The sequence below is a fragment of the Siphateles boraxobius genome, unplaced genomic scaffold (assembly GCF_051911475.1).
Source record: "Siphateles boraxobius isolate OS27281-9 unplaced genomic scaffold, OSU_SipBor_1 119, whole genome shotgun sequence".
NCBI lineage: Eukaryota > Metazoa > Chordata > Actinopteri > Cypriniformes > Leuciscidae > Siphateles > Siphateles boraxobius.
Genome location: NW_027508721.1, coordinates 2428078 through 2455783, shown reverse-complemented (window position 1 = coordinate 2455783; position 27706 = coordinate 2428078). Strand labels below are relative to the sequence as shown.

General features: G+C 37.4%; 2 protein-coding genes across 2 annotated transcripts in view; both read left to right on the top strand.

Annotated features, from left to right (window-relative positions):
- The window catches only part of LOC143713118 (uncharacterized), a 311754-nt gene that overhangs the window by 8033 nt on the left and 276015 nt on the right, over positions 1-27706 (top strand). The window lies entirely within an intron of this gene.
- The window catches only part of dnah6 (dynein, axonemal, heavy chain 6), an 85546-nt gene that overhangs the window by 27149 nt on the left and 30691 nt on the right, over positions 1-27706 (top strand). Inside the window, exons 43-61 of the mRNA XM_077204027.1 lie at positions 709-840; positions 2107-2278; positions 2858-3004; positions 3874-3947; positions 4146-4300; positions 4465-4696; positions 6153-6305; positions 6454-6594; positions 13291-13533; positions 13771-13938; positions 14141-14376; positions 17827-18088; positions 18330-18453; positions 19958-20154; positions 20417-20620; positions 23998-24123; positions 24527-24691; positions 26366-26433; positions 26984-27164. Of these exons, the coding sequence (XP_077060142.1) occupies positions 709-840; positions 2107-2278; positions 2858-3004; positions 3874-3947; positions 4146-4300; positions 4465-4696; positions 6153-6305; positions 6454-6594; positions 13291-13533; positions 13771-13938; positions 14141-14376; positions 17827-18088; positions 18330-18453; positions 19958-20154; positions 20417-20620; positions 23998-24123; positions 24527-24691; positions 26366-26433; positions 26984-27164 (3180 nt within the window). The remainder of the gene's footprint in view (positions 1-708; positions 841-2106; positions 2279-2857; positions 3005-3873; positions 3948-4145; positions 4301-4464; positions 4697-6152; positions 6306-6453; positions 6595-13290; positions 13534-13770; positions 13939-14140; positions 14377-17826; positions 18089-18329; positions 18454-19957; positions 20155-20416; positions 20621-23997; positions 24124-24526; positions 24692-26365; positions 26434-26983; positions 27165-27706) is intronic.

Here is a 27706-nt window from a genome sequence, read left to right as displayed (position 1 = left end):
GGAATGATGCTTAATTATTTATTTTTCACACACCAGCATGAAGTAAACCCTCTGCATATTGAACACACACACACACACACACACACACACACACACACACACACACACACACACACACACACACACACACACACACACACACACACACACACACACACACACACACACACACACACACACACACACACACTTGTACAAACAAAGATAAAAGTGCATAATATAAACAAGGACAATTATGCGATTTGGCAAGGTTACAGAGAAATATGGTGATCTGAGACATCGCAGTCGACCTCAGTACTCATCAATCTCAAATATGAGTTACGATAAAATAAAAGACAGAAATATGACAAGAGGAAAAAATCCGCTGAGATTTAAAAGGATGATTCGTGGTACTCAATTTAGCTTTGCCCTTGGAGAAACTGATTTGGGTTAGTGTAGCTCTTTGGTTGCTGAATATGACACTGCTTTGACTTTGACACAGCAACATTTCCTGAATGATTTTTCTGTCATTTGAAGAGAAGTTGGTCATTAAGTTTCTAGCTGTCAAAAAGGCTCTCTTAATTTGGGTTCTAATCAATATTACATTAATTTCTTTTAGTAAAGGTTTGATGAGATTAGTGGAAGTGTCAAAAAAGTTAAATGATGTCCCTTGGATATTTTTTCATATGCACTTATTCACCATCTTCTCTCTTCTTCTCCTCCCTAAAGGATATGACTATAGCCGCAGCCTGTGCACCACCCGGTGGAGGTCGTAACCCTGTGACTCCTCGTTTTATCCGCCACTTCAGCATGCTGTGCCTCCCAACGCCCTCTGAGCACAGCCTCAAACAGATTTTTAAGGTCAGACATATGGTAGCACTCATTTTGAATGAACATTTTTCTTTTAAAAGTCAACATGAAATCAAAATTGACCTATTTGCTTTTTTTATGTTCTTGGTCTTATTGTGCTTGATGTACATTATTCCAAATAAACGTATCAAATCAATAACTTGCTCTGCATCTGTAACAACTTTCCTTTTTAGTTGACATTATGATTTCTTTCCAACCACCTGGCTCCATTCTGTATGTAACATCCAGTCTTGTCCCTCTGGATAAAATCAAGTCCTGCTCTATTTTTTTTCTTTCTCATTGAATAACCTGTTTCATTCAGAAGTATGTCACATATACAGTATGCATGACAGTCAATGGGTGGCCACCACTTTTTCATGTTGACTTTAAAGCTGTTGCATGTTGACTTAGCTTAAGTTGGCTCAAGATCATTGCCTTTTCTGTGTTCCCAAACCTGGTGAGCTGCCTACCTAGACAGCATATTACAGCTAAAAGTATACTTCACTTGTATTTACAGCTTTATGAAAAGGTAGGCAACATTATTAGTATTCTAAGATACCAATACCATGTGTTGGCCAAAATTTAAGGCAGAATTTCATATCCTTCTCAGATACGTCAGTACCAGAATGCATTGCGACATCCATCATCTTGAAGAAAAATAAAACATTTGTTTGAGTTGAGAGAGATATATTGTATTCAACACTGAATAATAATAACAAAATATTACAATTAACTTCGGACTGTTTTGCCAAATATGTGTGTTACAGTCACTACCTTTCAACAACAAATACAAGACATTTCTGAGCCGTTTGTTTTTAAGTACACATGTCAAGTTCTGTTCTTTTCCATGATGTTGCATGTCAATCTAACTGTTTTTGAATTCATATTATGTGAATATTCCTTAAAAATTCCTTAAGCGTCTGAATTGTGTTCAGTAGGCATGAGCCTTAACCTGCATAATTGGGCTTCCTCATTAAGACATAGCACCGACTAGATGAGTTTTAAAATATGCAGTTTTGCATATCTCTAGTAGCTTCCTACATGTATATAGAAAGTTGACAGCAGAGTAGCTCATTAGGAAATGGAGCTGTCCAGGGTTCTTAAGCCACAGCCTGAGAGTTGGAGTTGTCCATGGTTTTGAACTGACAGTCTAAGCGCATTAACTGGTCAATGCTGGAGCTGTCCATAGTGGTAAAGGTCTTCAGAGAAACTTTACGCTTAGAAATATTACTATCCTAGCGCACACTGACTTCTCTTCTTATATGTGCATGTTCGTAGGCAATTTTAGGGGGTTTCCTCACTGAATTTCCTGTAGCAGTGAAGCAGGCAGCTGACAACATTGTGGATGCTGCTGTGGAGATCTACCATCGTATGAGTGTAGACCTGCTGCCTACACCAGCAAAATCTCACTACGTTTTCAACCTTAGAGACCTCTCTAAATGTGTGCAAGGTAAGAGACACAGACAAGTGTACACACACTCATCTTCAGAGACATTTCAGACATTTGCAAAGAATTTACCAAGGCTGCCATTTATAAATTGCACACAAATAATTTAAAACCTTTAAAATCACAATACATCCATAACTCATAGCCTTTTTGTCCAGAGTATTTGCCAACTCTAGTGCTTAAATACACCAAGGGCTTGCAAAGAGCTTCTTTTGTTTTTGAGCTTCCAAATGACCAATAAAAATGCTCTTTCGTAATTTGATACGGCTGCTAAAATGTTCTTTTATCCTTTAGGACCCATCCAGGGGCTGAATTGTAGGCTAGTATAAATACTGACAATGTAAACTAAAACCAATCAGCACAACCACCATTAGTTTTTTATGTGTGTTTTTATTAACGAAAGGTCACAGACAAGTTGATCTATTACTGTTCATTGATCTGTAGATACAGAATTGATACTTTACCAGAAGTCATTCTTATAAAATGAAAGATATAATGAAGAATCTGTATGAATGATATCAAATAATAATATGAATCTGTATCAAATAATTTCTCTGCCTGTGCATGTGTGTTTCTGTATAGGTATGTTGCAGTGCGAGCCAAGTACAGTGAGAGATCAAACCCAGATCTTCCGTTTGTTCTGTCACGAGTGTCAACGTGTCTTCCACGATCGACTCATCAACAACGAGGACAAGAGCTATTTCAATACCATGATCTCTGAAATGGCTAGTAAGTCTCTGACCATTGAAACCTTTTCACTGTTAATCTCTTAGTCCAGTTTAGTCTGTTCAGACAACTTTGAAAGCATATATTAGTAATGGAATATTGCAATACAATATACGTTGAAATGTCTTACAATAGGTGGGTATAGGGAAAATTTGGCCAGAGTCGAAAAACAAGTTTATTTATTATTTTAATTTTAATAGCTGCGTCATGTATAAAAGCTGTTTTATTGCATATGCTGATAACGTAAAACGCTAATTGTAATTCATACTTATAGTTCAACTCATAATTGCAGCCTCAAAGTCCCCCTGTTGTCAATTTTATCCCTTAAAACTCACCTTGATCACCAACATGACATATTTAAATGTTTTTTTCCTTTAAAAAAGCTTGAATGTCCTTAATGCCTTAAAATAGCTTGAATGTAACTCTAGACCCTTGCCTCATTTGGTATACGCGGTTCTATGGATATGCAAATTAGCCCTGCCTCCACTCACCTTGGTTTATAAGGTAGTTTGTGACGTCAATAACACTGTCAATGACTGTCTTTGGTTCACAGCAGTTTTAAGGAGAAAATACTCAGCAATGGTGTTGATTTATGAATTTGCACATGTTTTGTCTTAAAGCATATTAAAAACACCACATAGACAGCTTGATTTTCTCCACAGGCGGACTTTAAAAGGATTTTTCAAACTTTGTTTATGAAATTTAACTTCTTAGAAAAAGGGAAGTAGGTCAGATTAAAACAATGTTATAATCCTTCTCATTTTGCCGTGTGACTTATCAGAATGTTCTATTTATTCTTGTTTTGCCCCCAATCTGTCACCCTTTACCTACATTAAACTTTAGTACTCTGAACTGCTCCTTTCGTCCAACAGGTAAACATTTCAGCATAAACATAGAGCCAATGTACTTTGTGAATCAGCCCATCATTTTTGGAGATTTTATCAAGGTAAAAGTACTTTGGGGATTGTTCTGACTGTTTTGCATCTGTCAGTGGAATGCTTTAAGTATGTTTATATTGTACTGTTTTAAACTGTAGTATTTAGCTAGTTAGAGCAATAGTCATCTTTTTGATTTGGGTCCTTTTTTGATTTAATGATGTTTAGATAATATTTTTCTATTAAATTATTGAATGCATATTGTGCAGGTTGGAGCAGACAAGGCTGACCGTGTCTATGAGGATCTAACAGACATGAAAAAGATTCACCAGGTGCTGCAGGACTACCTGGATGACTACAACATGACCTTTGCCAAGGAAACCAAGCTTGTGTTCTTCCAAGATGCCATTGAACACGTGTCTCGGTAAGCAAGCAGCTTGCCTTTTCATCTGGTGATCACAAAAGAAGGTGTTCAGATGACCCCGCCATTCAGCCTGGGCATCGTGATCAGTTTACTAATAGAATATTTTTTATCAACCCCCCAGTTGACCTACCTTTCTTAGCATACATCTCTTCCTCTCTCAACAGAATCGCCCGCATGATTCGGCAAGAACGTGGCAATGCCCTGTTGGTTGGTGTGGGGGGCACAGGAAAGCAATCTCTAACACGTCTCGCTGCTCACATGTGTGGTTACCGTTGCTTTCAGATTGAGTTGTGCCGTGGTTATAATTACGAGAGCTTCCACGAAGATCTGCGTAAACTTTACAGAATGGCAGGTGTGGAAGGCCAGGACATGGTCTTCCTCTTTACAGACACGCAGGTACAATAGAAGAGAGATCTGTTTATAAAATGTCTATTATAATTCTATACGATTTTGTACAAATAACAACTAAAACACTAAAAACTAAAAAACAACTAAAGCCATTTTAAATGCTACAAGTAAAATTATGCATCACAATATAATAATGTATTGATATTTATTTTGAAATTTGCTAAAAGTTACATTTTAGTTTTAAATGATTAGTGTTTTTAAATATTAACTTAAATTACTGCAAAGGCATTCTAAATATAAAAAATAGGGGAAATTATCACAATCCCAATACATATCCAATATTTGCCGATATGTGTCCAATATTGTCCCATTTACTTTGAAAATGTATGTAAAATCAGCCTATAACTGCTATGTTACCAATATTGTGCATACATATTGTCAGTCCCAAACACTAATACTGTACATAGAATATAGGAAAATATGAGATATAAATGTTGGCTTATTTTGAATTTGTGTCCCACAAAAGCATCTGCGTCCATGTCATTTATGCTCCATTCTATCCTTTCAACAAGGGCACCAGCTATTGTCCTTATGTCTTCAATATAAATTCAATGCCACTTTACAAATTTCTTTTTATGAGTTTTGTTGTTGTTGATTGATTGATGTGACTTAAAATAAGGGTCTAGAAATTGGAATGCTTGCCCCAGTCTAACCCAAAACCGCACCTCTCCAACAGCCTCGAGCCTCCTGTATCCAATTCAAAAGTTATGATTTATTGATATCCTGATATGAATCTGGACGCAGAAAGGTTTTCTCCGAGCTGTGGAGTAGACAGTAGGTCATCTCTGTTATGACTCCGGGCCCTCTGCCAGTACTGTAAAGTACTGTCTTGCCTGATGAAAGCAGAGAATGCTACTGCTTTGTGATTCAGCATTCAGGCTCAGTAGCAGTAATGACCCCCTAAATTATTTAATGAGCAGTTCCTAACGAAACAGGCACAGCCTGGTGCTATAGACATGAGATATATGTTGTGAAGTGTATGTGCTTGTGTGCCCATCTGTAAAGTTATTTACTAATGGGAATAAGAATGTTTGATTGTATAGGCTGTTTTAAATGTCATTTATTTGAGTGTTTTGATAGACTTAAGGGAGTAAACTTAAGGGAGAGTCACACAGTTGAAACATTGTTTTTCAAACTTGCCCTTAGAGTGTGTGTGTGTGTGACCTTTCAGAAATACCCACGTGTGTGTGCAGACCTAAGTGTGATAGGTTTGAGTGAGGAACAGAATTAAAATTAAGTAATCTTTCACTGAAAATATTCCTCTCTGATTTATCTCATTAATAAAGGTACATATTCAAACTCAATCCTTCAAGACATGCTAGATTTTAAATCAATGATGCCAAATGGCATTAATTCTTGATAGTGATGCGGCAGAATGTTTAAATCTTTGTTGGCCGAATGATGTTGTTTGACCATGCGATTTTGTTTTTCTCATCTGGTTCAGATTGTGGTGGAAGAGTTCCTGGAGGACATTAATAACATGCTGAACTCTGGTGAAGTACCAAACCTCTTTGAGAAGGATGAACTAAAACAGGTGCTGGCTGCCATTAGCCCCAAGGCCAAAGAAGCTGGCATTTCTGAAGGAAACAGGGATGAGGTATGTGATACAACCAATAACCATCCAATCTCGCAAACATGACCTTAAACAAGCCATTGTGCAAATCGTCACTATTTATTCTCAGCTCCTCTACTCTTCTGTTTAGAGGTCGGTTGTCTAATCTCTGTTTATGTCTTTGTGTCTCAAGGTCTTCCAATTCTTTATCTCTCGTGTTCGTGAGAAGCTGCATATAGTGCTGTGCATGAGCCCCGTGGGCGACTCCTTCCGCTCACGTTGCCGCATGTTCCCCTCGCTAGTTAACTGCTGCACCATCGACTGGTTTGTTCAGGTGAGAATCCGCCTCCTCCCTTTTATCACTCTCTTATCCTTTCAGACAGAATCTTACTTCTGCTCCTTCAAACCAAAATTACTTAGCAGTGAATTAATTAAACAACTTCACCACTAAACCGCTGTGCCTGTAAAAAACCCTGTGTTCTATTCAGATTCCACCCGCAACCACACTTACCTAGCTGCTGTATGTGCTGGAATATTACTTCACTGTGCATATTTAAATTAAGTTTGCACACGTTTTCTCATGTTTCATAGAGAGGAAACATGGGTGTAAAAACAATAATGATGACTTAGTTTAAATATGCACAGCACTGATTTTTGTAAATAAGGCACTATCTGTAATAAGCCATTATGTGATAATTACAAAAAGCTGGTGGCTAGCAGAGTTTTAAACGGGTCACAATAACGTCATGCAAATAGTGTTCGGCACTAATGGTGCGTTGAAGTCCTCCATGGACGTTCGTATTTACGTAGTGGGAAGCAGTGTTTACGACGGCAGGTGCGTTCAAGTCACTTTCGTCGGAGTAAGATGGCAGTGTACATCTTTTTAATTACACAAAAATACAGCAGGTTCTTAAACTTTAATTCTAGAAAATGAAGAACAAAAAAAATGTGCATCAGGTGTGTTTTGCTTTTTTATGTTTTTAATTAATTTATGAAACCAATGCAAACTTTTGTTATATTATAATGCTATCATAATCTGTGTAGGCAATTAGCTTACTTCGCTGTAAATAGAAAAGCCTGACAATATCACTGCCAAATACCTTTAGTATTGTGGTAGTCCCAACTCGTAAAGATCGGAGCTTAAAGGGGTCATCAGATGCCCAGATGCCCGTCCAAGTTGGTATGATTCTTTAGGGTGTTCATATAAAGTTTGAAATATACTTTGGTTAAAATTCCTCAATGGTTGTGTAAAACACCCTTTTATCCTCCTCAAAAACAGCTTTGTTCACAGTGACCTATTTCAGTGGATATCTCTTTAAATGATAATGAGCAACTGCTCACCCCACCCCTCTCTTCCATGGGGGGGTGTCGAATGGCTGAGGGCAGAAATATGCTAATACGGGACAGTCTGTCAGTGGTCGTGAAAGAAGCATGGGCATTATGACATTATAGTGCTCGGAAAATCCAAACTGCCTGATTATTGAGTGTTTAGACTTTTTAAGGATTAAAAAAAATGAAATTTTTTCATTGTATGGTGGTTGCCCACACACTGCAAAGACACATTTATATACAAACACCGTATAAAAGTGAATTTTGCATCCGATGACCCCTGTAAAGAAAATCCCGAGCTTCCCACTTGTATTTACGACATTATGGTGGCATTCATGTGCGATCTTTACTAGATGACTTGAACGCACCATAATTTTTGGACTTGTACTGTTTAAAGGGATAGTTCATCCAAAAATGAAAATTAGCTCATGATTTACTTGCCCTGAAGCCATCCTAGGTGCATATGACATTCTTCTTTCAGACGAATACATTTGGAGTTAAATTAAAAAATGTCCTGTCTCCTCCAAACTTTATAATGGGAGTGAATGGCTGGAGAAAATTTGGATTTTAGGCATCTCATCCCAAGCCTCCGTTGTTGAAGGCACGTAGGTGATTCTCTGCAGAAACATTTTTTGTTATGTTGGTTTAAAGTCACCTCATATCCTTATAGCAATCACTCTGTTTAGCGGCCTAAATGTATTTTTATAAATATATATCATCTGTTACTTCGCTAGGGAGAAACGTTATTTAGCTTTTTAAGTTGCTAAACTATTTAACTGATAAAATCGTCAGAGCAGCTCTGACAACACCCGAGTGTGTGTCCGTAGGCTAATGTGTGTGTTTGAGTGGAAGAGATCGAGAGAAAGAGATATGCACTTTTCCATAATAACTAATAAATGCAAAAAAAACCTTGGAAATAATTTGTTGTTTTTATCCTATTGTTTAATATTTATTTGCTCGGTCTGTGTCGGTGTGGGTTTTGGTGCTTTTGCTGTTGTAGGCTGCAAGGACCTTTTTGAAATAACCATTTGGTGACGTGATATGGAACTGTAATGTGGTAAAGACCTCCCTTGAAGTACTTTAACCGTGCATTTCCCTGAAAATAATTGCACACCTTAGAATGTTCGTCAACCAATCAGAATCAAGCATCCAACAGCCTCTTATTATAAATTGTATAAACACAATGTTGGTTTGTGTTATTGCACATTTTATGTCATATGGTCCCCTGTGTGTTTTAGTTTTTCTTCTGTTTTTATGCTTTAGGTATCTTGTTATAGGCATGTGGTGTACATTGTTAGTTGTGAAAGTATTCTTTTAAACTTAATAAAAATCAACTATGAAAAAAGTGCCAGTGGGCCCAATTGTTCTTAGTGAATTCCCGTAATGTGAAATTAAATAGAAATTCAGTGAAACCCAGAGGCTTCACCAGGACTGCATTTATTTGATCAAAATTATAGTAAAAACAGTAATATTGTGAACGGTTGTTCTGCTTAATATTTTTGTGGAAACCATGTATCAACTACTGTTCAATCATTTTTTAAACGATTGTTCTTAAAAAAAAAATCATAGAAACCTATTTTTAGATCGCTATATCTCTGACACAAACAGAATAATGTATTAACTCAAATTCTGTGTTGCAAGAAACTCTACAAATATGCCTTCAAATGCTCTGACTAGTCTTGGTGTAGATCAGCATTATGAGCACATCTATTCTCCAGGGCCAATCTGTCCAGTAATAGCATGGAACATTGATAAGGGAAATTGCTACCCAATCCCTACACATATTAAAGAGTCACTTATGCCAGAACGGCAGCAGCATACTATGATGAATAAGGAGCAGTTGTCAATCTTGTATATACTTTTATGCTTTAAAAATACTACTTATGTGTTGTACTCACTCATCCCTACACTTCAGTTCAGTTTTCACAGTTTTTGAGAGAGACAGAGACAGAGAGAGAACATGAGTAAATGAAACAGGCAAAGATTGTGCTATTTTAAGCTAAATTAATAGACCTTACTCAGATTAGACGGCATATTGAATTTTAACGCGGATAAAAACGAGGCTGTGACTTACAATGGGACACACCTACAAAGGCCCTAGATCACATGATTTTCACTAATCACAACTTTTTAAGCTGGTTCTTGGGGTTTTTGTCAAACTGAAAGTTTTTTTTCCGGAAAGACCTCTTGACAGCTGAACAGTCGTATGTTGTTAAACAACAGTATAATCCATTGAACGCGCACTGTACTTCTATCCCTCACTGCCTCATTTTCATTCTTGTCAAAAATTAAATATGCTGCTACCCTGACTAGGCTATAAAGGGTATGTATACAACAGTTAGTTCTCGTCCTTGAATCTTGATTGGCTGAGTAGCGTTTCAAGAGTGAGTAACTCCATATCTTATAGTGTATGCATGAATATATGAATAAATGCATGAATAACCTAAGTGGTGTTAAAAAGTAAAAAAATTGGGAGAATGATTGGGGAATCAAAATTCACAAGTGCAAATAAATTGTCATATTTTAAAATTAATGGGTTTATAAAACTGGGATTGATCTAGGTTGAATGGAAAAACCAATACATATTTTGTAGCAATCTCTATAATAAATATTTGTATATTTGTTATGTTTATGATTAGCTACGTATATGGACATGTATAATACATAAACTTATTTATAAATGTTCATAAAAAACACCACAATCACTTTTAATAGAACAAGTTTAGATTTAATTTTGAATTAATATTTGTAATTTTCAGAACACTAGAAGACCTTTTATGCTTTTTTTACATTTTGAACTTTAAGTCCACTCCTAAGGGAGTTATTCTTTATATCAGTAAGCACTTTTTTCTGAACTCCCTGAAATGCCTCAATTGTAGTCTTGAGTGTTCACGTAAACGTCACAAAAACATATTCCTCATTTAAATAAGTACTGCCCAAGGCATATGCGAAAAAGGGGCGAGGCCTGGTTGAATTGCGTTTGTAGTGTGTTGAAACTTGTGGTTATGGTAAGGGGGTTGACATTTCAGAAACATGTTGGAAACGGGTTAACCAACTCACAACACACTGGTCCAGCCGACATTGAGCTTCTCAGAATGAGGGGTTTCATAGAGACAGCATTACTGACAGTGACAGACTGGGGAAAGAAGTGCTGCAATGTAAAATATACTGAAAAAAATTATGAACGCAACACTTTTGTTTTTGCCCCCATTTTTCATGAGCTGAACTTAAAGATCTAAGACTTTTTCTATGTACACAAAAGACCTATTTCTCTTAAATATTGTTCACAAATCTGTCTAAATCTGTGTTAGTGAGCACTTCTCCTTTGAGATAATCCATCCACCTCGTAGGTGTGGCATATCAAGATTCTGATTAGACAGCATGAGTATTGCACAGGTGTGCCTTAGGCTGGCCACAGTAAAAGGCCACTCTAAAATGTGCAATCACACAGCACAACGCCACAGATGTTGCAAACTTTGAGGGATCGTGCAATTGGTATGCTGACTGTAGGAATGTCCACCAGAGCAGTTGCCCGTGAATTAAACGTTAATTTCTCTACCATAAGCCGTCTCCAAAGGCGTTTCAAAGAATTTGGCAGTACATCCAACCGCAGACCATGTGTAACCACACCAGCCCAGGTCCTCCACATCAAGCATCTTCACCTCCAAGATTGTCTGAGACCAGCCACCCGGACAGCTGCTGTAACAATCGGTTTGCATAACCAAAGAATTTCTGCACAAACTGTCAGAAACCGTCTCAGGGAAGCTAATCTGCATGCTCGTCGTCATCATCGGTGTCTCAACCTGACTGCAGAGTTTCGTTGTAACCGACTTGAGTGGGCAAATGCTCACATTCGATTGCGTCTGGCACTTTGGAGAGGTGTTCTCTTCACAGATGAATCCCGGTTTTCACTGTACAGGGCAGAAGCAGGCAGCGTGTATGGCGTTGTGCGGGTGAGCGGTTTACTGATGTCAACGTTGTGGATCGAGTTGCCCATGGTGGCGGTGGGGTTATGGTATGGGCAGGCGTATGCTATGGGCAACGAACACTGTGCATTCAAAATGCCATCAATAAAATGCACCTGAGATACCGTGACGAGATCCTGAGGCCCATTGTTGTGCCATTCATCCACGACCATCACCTCATGTTGCAGCATGATAATGCACGGCCTCATGTTGCAAGGATCTATACACAATTCCTGGAAGCTGAAAACATCCCAGTTCTTGCATGGCCAGCATACTCACCGGACATGTCACCCATCATGTTTGGGATGCTCTGGATCGACGTATACGACAGCGTCTTCCAGGTCCTGCCAATATCCAGCAACTTCGCACAGCCATGAAGAGGAGTGGACCAACATTCCACAGGCCACAATCAACAACTTGATCAACTCTATGCGAAGGAGATGTGTTGCCCTGCGTGAGGCAGATGGTGGTCCCACCAGATACTGACCCATTAGATAAGTTTGTTGTAAACTTCTTCCTTCTTCACTGTAGAAAAACTCAGAAGCGAAAACCAGGAGACTTATTTAATCAGGATTCTTTATTTGCTGTAGTCTGCTTCGTACCCAAGTCAAGTCTAGTCTCTTACCCAAGTCTAAACTAAGGGAACTTTACATTGTAGTTTATATACATTTCAAGGGGGAGGGATTACATTGTGATGAACAAAGCATGTAAATGAGCTGAAACATTAGAACAGAACGGTGCAGGACTTCTCGCACTGAGATAAGAACTCCAAGACAAATGGTCTCAGTAATAAAATAGCAGGTGTTCAAACTTGCTCAGCATGAGTTTCACCCGGTGAGACACGAGAACAGGAAAGGCCTAGCCTTCTCGTACAGAGATGGGACAGTCAGGAATATCCTGCTGGGAACCTCTAGCGTTTGCAGAGATTTCCTGGTCTCATCATTTATAAACTTTCTCAATATAAAATTCTATTGTATTGGAAATCTAAATTAAACATTTAAATAAAATTTGTAATCCTACAAGTTAGACCCATTAGACTGGCCCATTTAGATAAGTTAGATAAGCTTTTTCTGATTCTAAAAAGGGTAGGGGGCTTCACACACATACAGATGCTCTGGCCCCATCATTCAATATCTTTTTGCCTCCATTCATTTTTCATTCTATTATCTAATGAGATGCATGTTGACTGACCTCTGTGGGACTGTTGCGTAGCACAAGGTGTTCTGCTAATTACTATAAAGTGTGTGTAGTGCGTTTGCATCTAGTGTCGATTTTATTTGTTGTGTTGTCTGTTGTTGTGTTTGTGGCTGTGATGAATGACTCAGTGCTGGCCAACTGCAGCTGCTCATTAGCGTTAAGCAGCAAGCCCATACGGCTGTTCACCCTGCTTTTATTTGCTTATTTGTTTCCATCACCGCGTGTTTGTTTACTTGTGTATAAACACAGGCTCACACTCGCCCCACATATTTCAAGGTGACAGCTGAATGAAATGAAAGAATAGTTTATTATAACGTCTTCAGTGCGTTCTGCATGATATTTTTGTACTTGGTTTGTGTAAGCTAATATATTACCATACATAAAAAAGTCATGAAAAGGAAATTAACATTTAAAGGAATATTGCATCCAAAAACGAAAAAACAACAACTGCTATATGCAATTCACTCTGTGATAGTTTTATATGTGATAATTTATCTGACTGCCACAATGTATTCTTTCTTTCCATGTTTATTTTTCAGTGGCCTCGTGAGGCACTGCTTTCTGTGTCCCAGACCTTCTTCCAGAACGTGGATTTTGGCAGTGAGGAGATGAAGCAGTGTTTTTCAGAGATGTGTGTAGAGATCCATGTTAGTGTGACTGACATGGCAGAACGTTTTTACTCGGAACTGCGCAGACACTACTACACCACGCCCACCTCCTATTTAGAGCTCATTAACCTATACCTGAGCATGCTGGGAGAAAAGAGACAACAGCTGCAGGCGGTGAGGTGGCGAAGCTATGGATGAGCGATGCAAGATGCATAAATATCTGATGTTTCATCATTACTTAAAATTGTGAACTTATAACACTATTTTAAAATTAATTTCAATACAAAAGGTTATATTTTTAAATATTTAATTCATGGATGTTGTAACTTGATAATTTAATAGAGTAAAGGCCTCATCTAAGCTAGACAACGAAAGAAATGTTTGGAATGTAACATGTATTTGTTTGCATAGGCACGAGATCGCGTGAAAAATGGTCTTACTAAATTGCTGGAAACAAATGAAGTAGTTGATAAGATGAAGCAAGACCTCTCTGCACTGGAGCCTGTGCTTGAACAGAAATCGATTGATGTCAATGCTCTGATGGAGAGGCTTGCTGTGGACCAAGAGAGCGCTGACCAGGTGTGTGTATTAATAATAATACAACCATTCTGCCTCTTTACACAGGATCTCTCAATTACCTGTATATTAATTCAATTATTTTCTACTTGAAATGTTGTCCACTTTGAAAATCCCCAAACAAATTACAGCTTTTTTATTTTTCATATATACTCAATATATTCTAACAGTTAACATTTGCTTTTATTGACCTCTTTACTTGTAGGTGCGTAGGGTTGTGAAGGAGGATGAAGCTTTAGCTAAGGTAAAGGCAGAAGAGACTCAGGGCATCGCGGAAGATGCACAGCGTGATCTGGATGAGGCTCTTCCTGCACTCGACAGTGCCAACAAGGCCCTGAATTCCCTGGATAAAGCTGACATATCAGAGATCCGTGTCTTCACCAAACCACCAGACCTCGTCATGACTGTAATGGAGGCGGTGTGCATTCTGCTCAACAACAAGTGAGTTTTATCTTTTGTCTTATATTATATTGTATTATATTTAGTTTTGCAGGATGTCCTAAAACACAGAAATGACTTAACAGTAGCTATGTTTCAACCCAAAGTTGCGAATTTAACCTTTGCATAAAAAGTGTGCAAATAAAGCACCTTTTCCATCTCGTGTTCATTCAAAAACAAAGATTCATAAAAAAAAAAATCAAGTCTTGATGAATGAGACATGAAAATTATTGAAATGAAAATCCATTAAAATAATTTTTTATTTTGTTCAAATTTGTTCAAACAAATCTTTTAAATAGACCAGTGTTTCCCAACCCTTTTTCAGTCACGGCACCCTTTGAAAATTTCCAAAATTTCTGGCACCCTACACTAGTGTTGTACTTTGATACGATACCTTGAAATGTATCGATTTTCAATACCACAGCGAAGAACCACCTACTGTCATATAGATATTTTTAATATCATCTAATTTTTTTGGCCATCCATTGATTATAATCACATGATTGATTCCTAGACTTTCAGTCATGTCAATTTATTATGAAATCATGCACAACCCCCCCAATTCAATGCTGAAAACTTGCGATTTGCATTATTGTTATAAATTTGTGTGTGTGTTATTTGTTGTTGTTATTAGAGACATCTGAGATTGATGGTACATAAATTTTTTGTGGGAGAATCACAATCTCCATTTTTACACAAAATAAATCATGATTCTCAATTTATCCAGAATTGTGCAGCTCTAGTATTTATTTAAACACAGTTAGTTATGTCTTAAAAGGATAGTTCACCCAAAAATGAAAATTCTGTCAGTATTTACTCACCCTCATGTTGTTCCAACCCCGTAAGACCTTCGTTCATCTTCGGAACACGAAATTAAGATATATTTTTTATGAAATCTGAGAGCTGGATCACTCCTCCATAGGCTTCTTCAGGGATTGAAACTTGCCAGCCCCGAAAAGTTATTAAAGACATCGTTAAAATAGTCCAAGTGACTATTCAATTTTAATTTTATCAAACGACGAGAATTCTTTTTGTGCGCAAAACCCCCCAAAAATAACGAATTTATTTCAACTATTCATTTCCTTCTCTGTGGGCCCGAGTCAGTTCACTAGTATAATAGCGTAAGCTTCTGTTGTTGTACGTCACACGCATCACCCACATGTCCAGCGTCGGCCAATAGTGAGCCTACGTGTGACGTAGCTCTACGGAATCAGTTAGCTGACTAGAGGCCCATAGAGAAGGAAATGAATAGTTGAAATAAAGTCGTTATTTTTGTTTGTTTTGGCGCACAAAAAGTATTCTCGTCGCTTGATAAACTTAAGATTGAGCCACTGTAGTCACTTGGACTACTTTAACGATGTTCAGATTTCATCAAAAATATCTTAATTCGTGTTCCGAAGATGAACGAAGGTCTTACGGGGTTGGAACAACATGAGGTTGAGTATTTTAATTTTTGGGTGAACTATCCCTATAAGTTAACCGATTTTATCCTAACTGTCTACGTTCACTTATCTATTTGGATCCATCCATTAGTTCTTAAAGTGACAGTTTAGCCTAATAAACTTCCTGCTGAGTCCATAATGTTAATTCAAACAACAAAAGAAAAAGAGGAAGTCACTTGCTGCTGTTGACTAAGTAACTTTAGTAGCTTTAATAAGGATTTATAAAATAAAGACTATGCACTGTTATTTTACATTTGATTACTTTATTCAATTTCTGTAGGTAGTATTTTCCTGAATACTACTGTTAGACCTATCTGACAAACTTTATTTAATTTGAATATTTGTTCAATTGCATTAGTTCTTGGTTTAGTTTTAGTCTAGAATAAGAAACTAAAGGTGGGGGTAGGGTGGCTGTGGCTGTGCAGAATCATATTTTATCCGAGATAATATGGTTGTGATCAGACACGTGTCCTGCCAGGCTTGCAAAGTAAAGAAAAAACACTGAACTGCCATTGCATTGAGCATGTGATAGATATCAGACAAGACTTATCTAAATAAGCAGGAATGATTTGGACATTTAATTTTACAGTATTGCACTATTTCTGGTATTTAATTTCATAAGGTTCGTGAAGTTTTGATATAAAATCTTTTTAGGTATCTAATCTAGCTGCAGAAAAAAACATGTCCTCGCACATCATAAACCCCCTCTGGCTTTGAGATCCTCGAAAGTGTGACTCAGTATCTGCTGGCCATGTTAACATCAGATACTCTGACTGTGCAGCATCTGTGCTCTTTTCATTCATTCATCAGGCTTATCCCTCTCCATCTCCTTACTTTCAGCATCATTATCATTATCTGCAGCTGAGCTACTCATTATTAACTTTATAAGACACCAATTTAATGGGTGTTTTAAAATGTCATAACAGACGGAACAGTCTGTGTTTCTGTCCCTTCACATCCCTCTCTCTCCACTGTTCTTTTATCCCTCTAATTGTTCAATTTGCTCATGATATTAAACCTCTGCTGTATCTAAGTGGCAGATTAGTGGAGTTTAAACTCAACATGAAATCAAAATTGACCCCATTTACTTTCTTAATACATGTTCTTGGTCTTACTGTGAATTATTCAACCATATTTTTCAACCCCACACTTTCAACCACCTGTCATATAGACCACTTTTCATGATACATTTAATTTACAATGGATAAAATCAGGCCATACTTGACTCAACTCGACTTGCATTAAATATCCTGTTTCACTTGGAGATATTTAACTTCATGGGACTAAAATGTGTTGCGAACAGCATTTCGTAATGACTTGTTATATTACTTACAAAACAGTGTGCAGTTCATTTACTGTTTAATATGAGACTTTTAATTGCTCTAGATTAACATTTTATATGTACAGTATGAGTTTAAAATATTAATTTCAGTACATAATTAGACACCTTACTCTCTCTATATTGCCTTTTTTTCAGTTGTTAAATATTTATTTAATTTCATGTGATTTGCTTTGGTGCGGCTGGAAATCACCTGTATTAAATCAACTGTTTTTCTAATAGCCTTTGTTTAATTTTTCCATTTTTGCATACTCATCCAGCTGGTGTTCAATCTAATAATATAATTAAGGGTTGGTGGAATGGATGTGGGGTGTTGTAATATGTTGAATACCGTTCATAATCATTTATCAAAAGAAAATAACGAAATACACTTGAAAACACGTATTGAGTCTTGTAGGATTAGAACACTTTATTGTACATCCACTTTCCCTTTCTTCATGACACAGTACATTCATCATTTTATTCAGTTATTACAAATAAGGCAGTTTTCTGAATCACAGTATCTCTATTTTTATTTTGGTAATATAGATTCCATTTCCTTGCTACCTAATTCTATATTTCATAGTAACAAACTGGTTATATATGCTTTGAGTCAAAGAAACCTATTGATTTTAGTTGCTACAGTAGCTGTAGTCTACATGTCCCTTCATTCCCTTGTTTCCCACCAACTAGGACAGACTGGGCCAGTGCAAAGCAGGTCCTGGGAGACGGCAACTTCCTGAAAAAGCTGATGGACTATGAAAAGGACAATATCAAACCTCAGATTCTTCAGAAGCTACAGAAATACATTAACAATCCAGACTTTATACCTGAAAAGGTGGAAAAAGTGTCCAAGGCCTGCAAGTCCATGTGTATGTGGGTGAGAGCCATGGATCTTTACTCAAGAGTTGTGAAGGAGGTTGGACCCAAACGTGAAAAACTGGCTACTGCTCAGGTGAGTCTAGTTTGTGTGGTGTGTGTGTGTGTGTGTGTGTGTGTGTGTGTGTGTGTGTGTGTGTGTGTGTGTGTGTGTGTGTGTGTGTGTGTGTGTGTGTGTGTGTGTGTGTGTTAGATGAGAACATTATAAAGATACAGGGTTAATTAATAATGCATTATGAGTATCATTTACATTATTCCATTATGATTTTCACTGTGTATTGTTTGCTGTGATTATTAATCTGATTTGTTTTTATCAGGCCGAGTTGGACGCAACAATGTCCACCTTGAAAGAAAAGCAAGGGAAACTACAAGATGTGGAGAACCAAATCAAAGTTTTGCAGGAGCAGTTTGAGTCCAGTGTGGCTGAAAAAGAGACGCTAGGTGAGAGAGAAAAAGAGAGAGATGGAGAGACAGATAGTGTATAAGCTTTCACAACTTTATAATTATTTAAATTAGTTAAATGTGTCACTGAGGGCACAAAATAACAGAAAGCAAGAATAAAGGCGTGCTTTATTTATAAAGGCCTTATAAAGGCCAAATAAAGGGATTTAGAAAAAACAATATAATAGAATCAAAATTGAAAGAAGGCTTTTTTTTTTTTGTGGATAACTGTACAAAGTTAAGTGAATTAGATTTAAATTTATAACAAATAAGGGCATCATTATATCATTAATCTAGACTGGGAAAACCCAGACGAACTTCCGGCAAATTTAGATTTGCTCTGCAAGTTAGTCTGGCGAAGAGCCCATTCAAGTTCATTTCCAATCTTTCCAAATCGAGGCACCAATCACAAACGTTGAGGCGGGCTTTACAAGATGACGATCGATCTGATTGGTTTTAAGGTCTATCCCAATTGCTTACAGAGGCATTTGAGCGACGTCCGTTGGTGACGCCCCTTTGGAAATGAGCTGTGAATGAACCTTCCCCAGACCCTAACTCCGTTACGACAGAAGGGTCTGGTTTTAACCAGGCTATCATTATTCTGCTGGGATGACATATTTTTGTTGGCCAAAATCCAAAAATTAGCTAGCATTTTAGCACTTTTGGACCCATCGATGGGTTTTTAGTTAAATGCCTGAAATGCGGTCTGTAGTTAAAGAATATTTTCACATTTCGTTCTCATAAACTACATCAGTTATACTCCGAGTCCCTTTTAAAGCTTTTACTTGTCTTTAAAAAGTCAGTTGATAACAAGTGGCTAAATCGGACTACAGAGTCCGTTGTTGGAGACATAAAGCAACATCACAACAAACAGGAAAACTCATCTACTCACTTGTCCACTTTCACAGCCTTGTTGTGTTTATAATCGCGCTCTTGCAAACTTTTAGCTTTTTGTTAAAATAGCTTTTTTAGCTTTGTATTTAGGGTTCAAAATTCAAGAGTTGTTGTTTTCTGAAATAATCCAAAAGCCAGTCCTATGGGTTTTCTGTCGAGGGAACCAGGGTGATTCTGACTTCTGAGTTTCCCTACAAAAATACATCATCAATGCAGTGATTTATATACGCTGTGGGTCCAGTAATAGTGGAATTTTGTGCATCTGTAATAAGTATTTTTATTTATAAGTATATTTATATTTACTTATATTTATAAGTATTTTACAAAACCACACATTTTCATGTTGACTTGTCAGGTTGTCGACATTTCTAATTTACCAGTCTTATGGAAGCTTGGACCAGTTCAAATGGATTTCTTAAAGGAACATAAAATGCATTCTTGTTTTCAAAAACCCATGGCACAACAAATTGCAGGGGTCTCCATACACATTTAAAAAATGTTAAAATAGTCAACTATTTTTAAGGTCACACACAGGATAGGTTGCTTTCCATTTTCATGTGTCTATATGAATGTGTGTGTATGTTAATGCGTGTTTGTTTGTGGGTTGTAGCTAAAACTAGGGCTCTGACTGAAGCACGCCTGGGTCGGTCGGGAAAGTTAACATCTGCTCTGGGAGACGAGCAGGTGCGATGGCAGGAATGCATTACTCTGTTTGAGCAGGAGATCCACAACGTCATTGGAAATGTGTTCATCGCTGCAGCTTGTGTGGCTTATTATGGAGCCTTCACCTCCCATTACAGACAATTGGTAGTATATTAGATCACAACCTTTTCTTACTCCATAACATATCTTGATTATGTAATGGCACTGAGAATATAAGATTTTCTAGAATGTCTTTAAAGTCAAGCCTGTCGTATCTTCTTTCTCCTGACCTATGTCAGTCGCCCACCATAGCAAACTATGACACATTAAAACAGAATTTCCCCTTCAGCTTACTGAACACTAACACTTGTTTCTGGGAAATGTGCACGTGTTAAATGTTAAATAAACATTTTTATTTTTCCTGTAGCTTATAGATCAATGGATCACACGCTGTCAACAGTTAGAGATTCCTATCAGTGACAACTTTAGTCTTATCAGCATTCTAGGAGATCCCTACGAGATCCGACAGTGGAATGCCGAAGGGTTGCCACGGGATAATGTCTCCACAGAGAATGGTATACTTGTGATGCGGGGACACCGCTGGCCACTCATGATTGACCCTCAAGATCAGGTGACCTCTAACATTTCCAAACCTTCCATCAGTGCTCTGTGTTCCAATACAGTACCTTGTTAATTTATTAGAAAGGCAAGTAACAAGAACAAATTCTAATTTAATAATGACATTTATAGTCCTTTTAAATGGTACAAAACAGTATAGTTTCTAAACTACAGTACCTCACATTAAAACTCTTCATGAAAGGGGGTTAAGAAGGATCAGTGTATTCAAAAGCAGCTTATTTTTAGGTCGAAAGGAAGATAATAAGTTATTTCTCTGGCAGGCAAAACAGCTGCCACACGCTGTTTCAGGATGATCATTATAGTTTACCCCATGCAAACTTGATGGTGACATCAACATTTATGATAGCCCAACAACAGACTTTCCCCATTGCTGCGGCCAAGTAAATGCTACTGCGGTCTCATGACCTGCATGGATAGGCTCAGTAGGAGCTACTTCCCTCAAGCACTCTGAATTCTCAATGAGAACACTGTCTAGGGACTGCTTGATTCCATAAACTCTCACATGACACCATACGCTACAGTACATTCCATTACTATACGACAATTACTATGCATATATTTTGCGCATTTAACCATCCTACATCAAACACTACCACGTTTTTCAAATGTAATCGAAAAGGCTTTGCACGTTGGTAATTTGCATTATTTCAAATAGGCACCTTTACCATGTGCATGTACAGATAGTGTTCCTTTCTGTCTTATTTTGTATTCATGCTTATTGTTTCATATTAATTTATTCTTATAGGCGAAGTACAGTATGTACATTTCTGCAGCATTAGCGTCATCAAATGGCTTTGCAACAATGTCTGTGTTTATATAAGTTTTCAGAATGCTCCTTCTGTCTGCTATCAAATAGACCCACCCTAAACTATCAGCAGCCATATCACCCTGTAGCCCAAGACTGGTTGCCCACTGAAGCTAAGCAGGGCTGAGCCTGGTTAGTACCTGGATGGGAGACCTCCTGAGAAAACCAGGTTGCTGCTGGAAGAGGTGTTAGTGAGGCCAGCAGGGGGTGCTCACCCTGTGGTTTGTGTGGGTCCTAACGCCCCAGTAAAGTGATGGGGACACTATACTGTCAAAAAGCACCGTCCTTCGGATGAGACGTTAAACCGAGGTCCTGACTCTCTGTGGTCATAAAAAATCCCAGGATGTCCTTCGATAAAAGAGTAGGGGTGTAACCCCGGCATCCTGGAGAAATTTGTCCCTTGGCCTCTGTCCATCATGGCCTCCTAATCATCCCCATATACTGATTGGCTTCATCACTGTCTCTTCTCCACCAGTAAGCTGGTGTGTGGTGCGCGTTCTGGCGCAATATGGCTGCCGTTGCATCATCCAGCTGGATGCTGCACATTGGTGGTGGTTGAGGAGATTCCCCCTTCTATGTAAAATGCTTTGAGGTTCCAGAAAAACCGCTATATAAATGTAACGAATTATTATTATATTATTATTATTAAAAGTCTTAAATTAAACCTGCAGAAACCTCTGCATATTAAGCATATCAACCTCTACATAATAGATTGGAAAGGTAGAGTATTTTAATTTGGGAAAATTTAAAGTTTTGGGTCAGTAAGATTTTTTTACTGACTTGAAAGAAGGCTACATTTATGTAATCAAAATACAGTATTTTATTTTAAAATAACTGTTTTCTATTTTCATGTATTTTAAAACGCAATTTATTTCTGTGATTGCAAAGCTGAATTTTCAGTAGACATTTCTCCGATCACATGATCCTCAAGAATTCGTTAGAATATGCTGATTTGGTGCTCAAGTAACATTTCTTATTATTATCACAGTTGAAAACAGTTGTGCTGCTTAATATTTTTGTGGAAACTATAACACTTTTTTTCAAGATTTTTTTTTTTTAAGTACAAAAGAACAATTACTTATTTGAAATAGAAATCATTTGTATCATGATATCTTTACTGTCACTTGCATCCTTGCTGAATAAAAGTATTCATTCTGAAAAATGTTACTGATCCCAAACATCAGTGTATAACAGTAGTGTGTTTAAACTGACTTATAAAACTTCACAGTATATGCACTGCATGCATTATGAGTCAAATGAAAGACATTGATGATTGGATCAGTCTAGCAAAGACAGGTCATTTGAAATCTGTGAATGTAAAGAGTTTAGTCAAGCTGTATCCATATTTTCAATCTATTCGATGAAAGTCTTAGGTTTAGGGACAAATGGAAGTAATATGGTGCTAAACTTACACTGACTTGTTGAAAGATGCTTGCGGAATAATTCTTGACACCTCAATATGTGCATTTTGCATTTCATACCCTCTCTGTGACATAAATGATCGCGTCAGGTGAAGGACATCTTTAATAGCTGAGTGTTGTTCAATTGGTTGGAGACGTTGTCAAACTGGTACGAAGTACAGCCTTCAAAATCCAAATAGGAAAACAACCAGACTCTGCATTACCATACAAATATCTTTCTCCCATTCCACCCTCTCCATTTTCATTACTGTCCTCTGGTTTCAGCACACTTGGCTGTGGTTCTCCTTTTTTCTCTGCTCTTTCTTGTCGTTTGTGTTTTGCTCTCTCTCCATCCGGCTGTCTCTCTTGGGAGAATCTGTTGTCTAGAGAGACTGAAACAGACATTCAAACATCAGTCTGTCTCGCATTTATATACACACAAATACCATGACACAAACACTCTACACTCAACTCAGCTCCATTCTGCTTAGTGGCACTGATGGCTAGATGCTTCGATTCCACATACACACTTCTAAAGTAGTGCATTACTTTCTTCATTTCAGCAGAATCTACTTCCGCCCAGATTTTTACAAAGGGTCAACTGTCACATCCTTTCCATCTGATAAAGATATTTTTCTTTTTATATCTCTGTCTTTCTCTCTGTCACACGTACACACAAATATACTCATATTTGCACGCACGTATGCACACACATATGTACACAAAGCGATATGACCTAAAATACATTTTTTAATCATCGTGTATGTCATCATCTTTATATTATGGTCAATGATGTGAAGCTATCTATTAAATTATTTGAATTAATAGATTATGTATTTTAATTACCTTTTATTTAAAATGATTAAAATACATTAACAATGTATACAAACAATGCATATGCCTATTCTTGAATGAGCATGTTATTTTCTGGTTTTGATATTGATATTTTATTTTGATATTTAATATTTTGGGGCATACAACTGTCTTAATGTCATAATGAAGAAAAAAGAAGTCTCATTGAAAGAAATTCTTAAATAATTTGGCATAATTATTTATTTGTTAATTTGATCTGGCATAAATTTATAAAAATTTTGGTGAGTCACACTACATGACATTTTACAACCTTTACAACCTACATTTTCTATTGTTTCATTTTGAATCTAGGCAAACCGTTGGATACGATCTAAAGAGGCAAAGAACGGTCTAAAGGTGATCAAGCTAACTGACGCAGGCTTCCTCCGAACACTTGAGAACGCCATCCGGCTGGGCATGCCTGTACTTCTGGAGGAGGTAACCCTTCTTTCACCTTTGACACTTTTTAAATACAGATTCACTGCTGAAAAAAAGCAAATCAATATTTTAAATTATGAATTACAGTTGTGAGGAACTGATAACCATTCCAAACTGATCTAATTGGCTTTGAATGGTTTAATTCTGTCTTAAATTAGTGATTCTGTAGTGTGTTTATTAGTTCTGACTCTTGCCAGATGTGATTTATCTGATGAAACTAGTTTCAGTCATCTTTGTTTTCACTTCTGACAACTGAAACGTATGGTTTCCCCCTATTTTAGGCCAGTTTGAACCAAAAAGAGATCTAACATGAAAATGAAAATTAATGCTGAATGATATTAATCATAACTGCAAAATGATGAAATATCATGCATTTCACTCATGTCTGTGTCTGTATTTGCAGCTAAAAGAAACTCTAGACCCTGCTCTGGAACCCATTCTTCTGAAGCAGACGTTTGTGTTAGGTGGCAGAACATTGATCCGATTGGGAGACTCTGACATTGACTATGATAAAAATTTCCGTTTCTACATGACCACCAAAATGGCCAATCCCCACTATCTTCCTGAGGTGTGTGTGTGCGTGCGTGCGTGCGTGCGTGAATACAATTATATTTACAAGAAACAAAATTATATTAAAGTTTTTTTTTTTTTGCATTTATTTTAATTATTATTATTTTATCAAAATATTTGTTGTCAAGTCACCTTTATTTATATAGCGCTTTTTACAATACAGATTGTTTTAAAGCAGCTTCACAGTGATAACAAAAACATAATATAACAAAGTTTGTTTTCTAAAAGAAAATTGCGTCAACGTCCACCTTAAGTAAGGCAGATCAATAATATTATTGAATATTAAATGTCCCCAACTAAGCAAGCCAAAAGCCAAGGCAACAGTGGCAAGGAACCAAAACTCCATCAGGTGACAGAATGGAGAAAAAAACCTTGGGAGAAACCAGACTCAGTCGCAGGGCCAGTTCTCCTCTGGGCAACGAAGGAACAGTGCATGATTCATGATTCGGGCAGCATTACAAGTCAGATTGGATCGGAACATTTAGAATATTTATCCATTTCCATCTTTTGGAAGTCCAAGTAATCACGCCGGTGTTGAGACGAGTTGTTGAGGATCAGTGCCGTCCACCATAGAGGGTCCATTATCTGCCCAACCACCCGTCATTCACGCAATATACACAGGAACGTAATGACTGTAAATACTATACAACCTATACAAATAACCTACAGACTCTTCAAGTTGCCTCTCAGTCACATGGATTCATTGGCTACTGGAAGAGACAATGAGAATTCATTCTTCCATGCAAATGTCTGACCCCTACAGTTTTTTGTTTGTTTGTTTCATGTAATTATTGTATGTTTCATTAGCAGCTCATTGTTTATTTTATAAATAAACAATTTTATAAACAATGAGGGGGGATTTAGAAAGGGGATTCTGGGGTCGAGGATGACACCTGTTTAAGGTCATCTGGATTTGGCACTATAGCAAAGTGGACATGGCTGGCACCAGCTCTTCACATATTTTTTCTGCCACCACCTTGTGCACCAATCCCTCTCTGGCTCCATGCCATATCATCTCTCACTGTATAAATCTGGGGTGGATGCGGATCAGCGCCCACCTGCCAAGAGACAATGCCCTAGTAATCATAACAGACAGGACTACGGGCAACAGTGCTTGCAGCAGGCAGAGAGCACACCACCAGATATGGTTGCCTGTCAAACGGGGCTGTCCCGTTGTAAGCTCCAGCATTAGAGACAGGACAGACTTGTCATCTCAGCTTAACTAAGGGAGATGAACTATGCTGACAGACCAGTCTGGTCTAAAAACATTCTCACAGACAGGCAGCAAATACAAAACACACAGGGCCAATCAACCAGGGAATTTTTAGAGAGGAAAGGGACAACAGCAGCATCTCTTGGGGGATTCATTTAAGAAGATAATGTCAATCATTATTTACATGCCCTAAAGAATACATGTTTAGATTGTGCTATTTATTCAATTACATTTTTCATGACCATGTCCACCTTTCTCTGTGCTATTTATTCAATTACATTTTTCATGACCATGTCCACCTTTCTCTGAGCCATCATCATCATCATATCATCAACATCTAAATCAGAAAAAGTTGTTTATGTAGCTTGCTTTCAATTAATTTTGAGACTGTACAAGTTAGGATATGACCCCTTTAAGCTACACATTCATAATCGTTTTGTAACCAATTTTCTATGTCAGGTGTGCATCAAAGTGACTATCATAAACTTCACTGTTACCAAGTCTGGACTGGAAGATCAAATCCTCAGGTAATGCCCCTGCTTTTACTATTCAGATTCAAAATGAACAACCGGGAAACATGATGTTGAATTTTTAACTTTATGAGAAACTTTTTCTTTTTGCTGTATAGAAAAACTTAATAAAGTTTAATTAATAAATCCTGAATTTTTATCCTCCAAAGGTCTAAATATTCACCTAAAAGACAGCAGCTGAATCAGTGGTTTTTCTTTTTCTAAAAGCAAGAAGCGATAGAATAATATAGTAACAAGAGGCTAACTAGCTCACAGTATTAGAGTTAAATAGAAATTCACTTTGGCCTCTTTTCACCTTCTACTACCATCCATCTTTGGCCTCTTTTCACCTTCTACTACCATCCATCTTAGGTGTTTCTGTCAAAACTCAACAACCAAGGCACGTTAACATTTACAACTGCATTGGGTGCATTTGTAATTCTTGACATAAGATGTCTAACAAAAAATATTATTTGATGTTGATTAACTTCTTATTCTCTTGCCAATGCTCACTATGCAAAATATTGGTTGACTTTTTTTGTGATCATTTATTTGTGTCTGTGCCCAGTGATGTAGTCCGTCTGGAGCGTCCTGACTTGGAAGAACAGAGAAGCCAGCTGATAGTTCGCATCAATACAGACCGGAACCAGCTGAAAGCTATTGAGGACCGAATCCTTAAACTGCTCTTCACCTCTGAGGGCAACATCCTCGACAATGTGGATCTTATAAAAACATTACAAGAATCAAAGGTCAGTGGTTTGGGGTCAGAAATTTAAAGAGAGGGAATGATATTAGAGGAGAGTAGTAGACAAAAGGAGGATAATTATGTAAAAAAGCAGGTTATGGATAGTTCTTTAAACTGGTTACTCTAAACTGACTTATAAAAACTACAGTTCCAAGGTTTGGGGTTGTAATTGTTTTAATTTGTCTTATACTCACCAAGGCAACATTGACATTTACATTGACATGTCAAAGACATTTATTTTTAGTGTCTAAACTCTTTTGGTTGGCACTGTTTATTTAATAATTGTCATTAAAACGTTTCCCCCCACTATGCTAATAAATGCTTCATATAAAAAGAAGATGTTTACTTTAAAATAATTTCAAATTCCACACTCAACTGAAAAGAAAATAGCCTTGTTTGATAGCGATTACGTGTTTATTTGGGAATGAGTGATGACACATACTTTAATCCATAGCTTTTCTTCTGTGGATTTGTTTTAGCACACTTAATTTATAGCAAATTCCCTCAAAATAGTATGTTTGTGCCACTGCCAACTGTGAGCAAGCA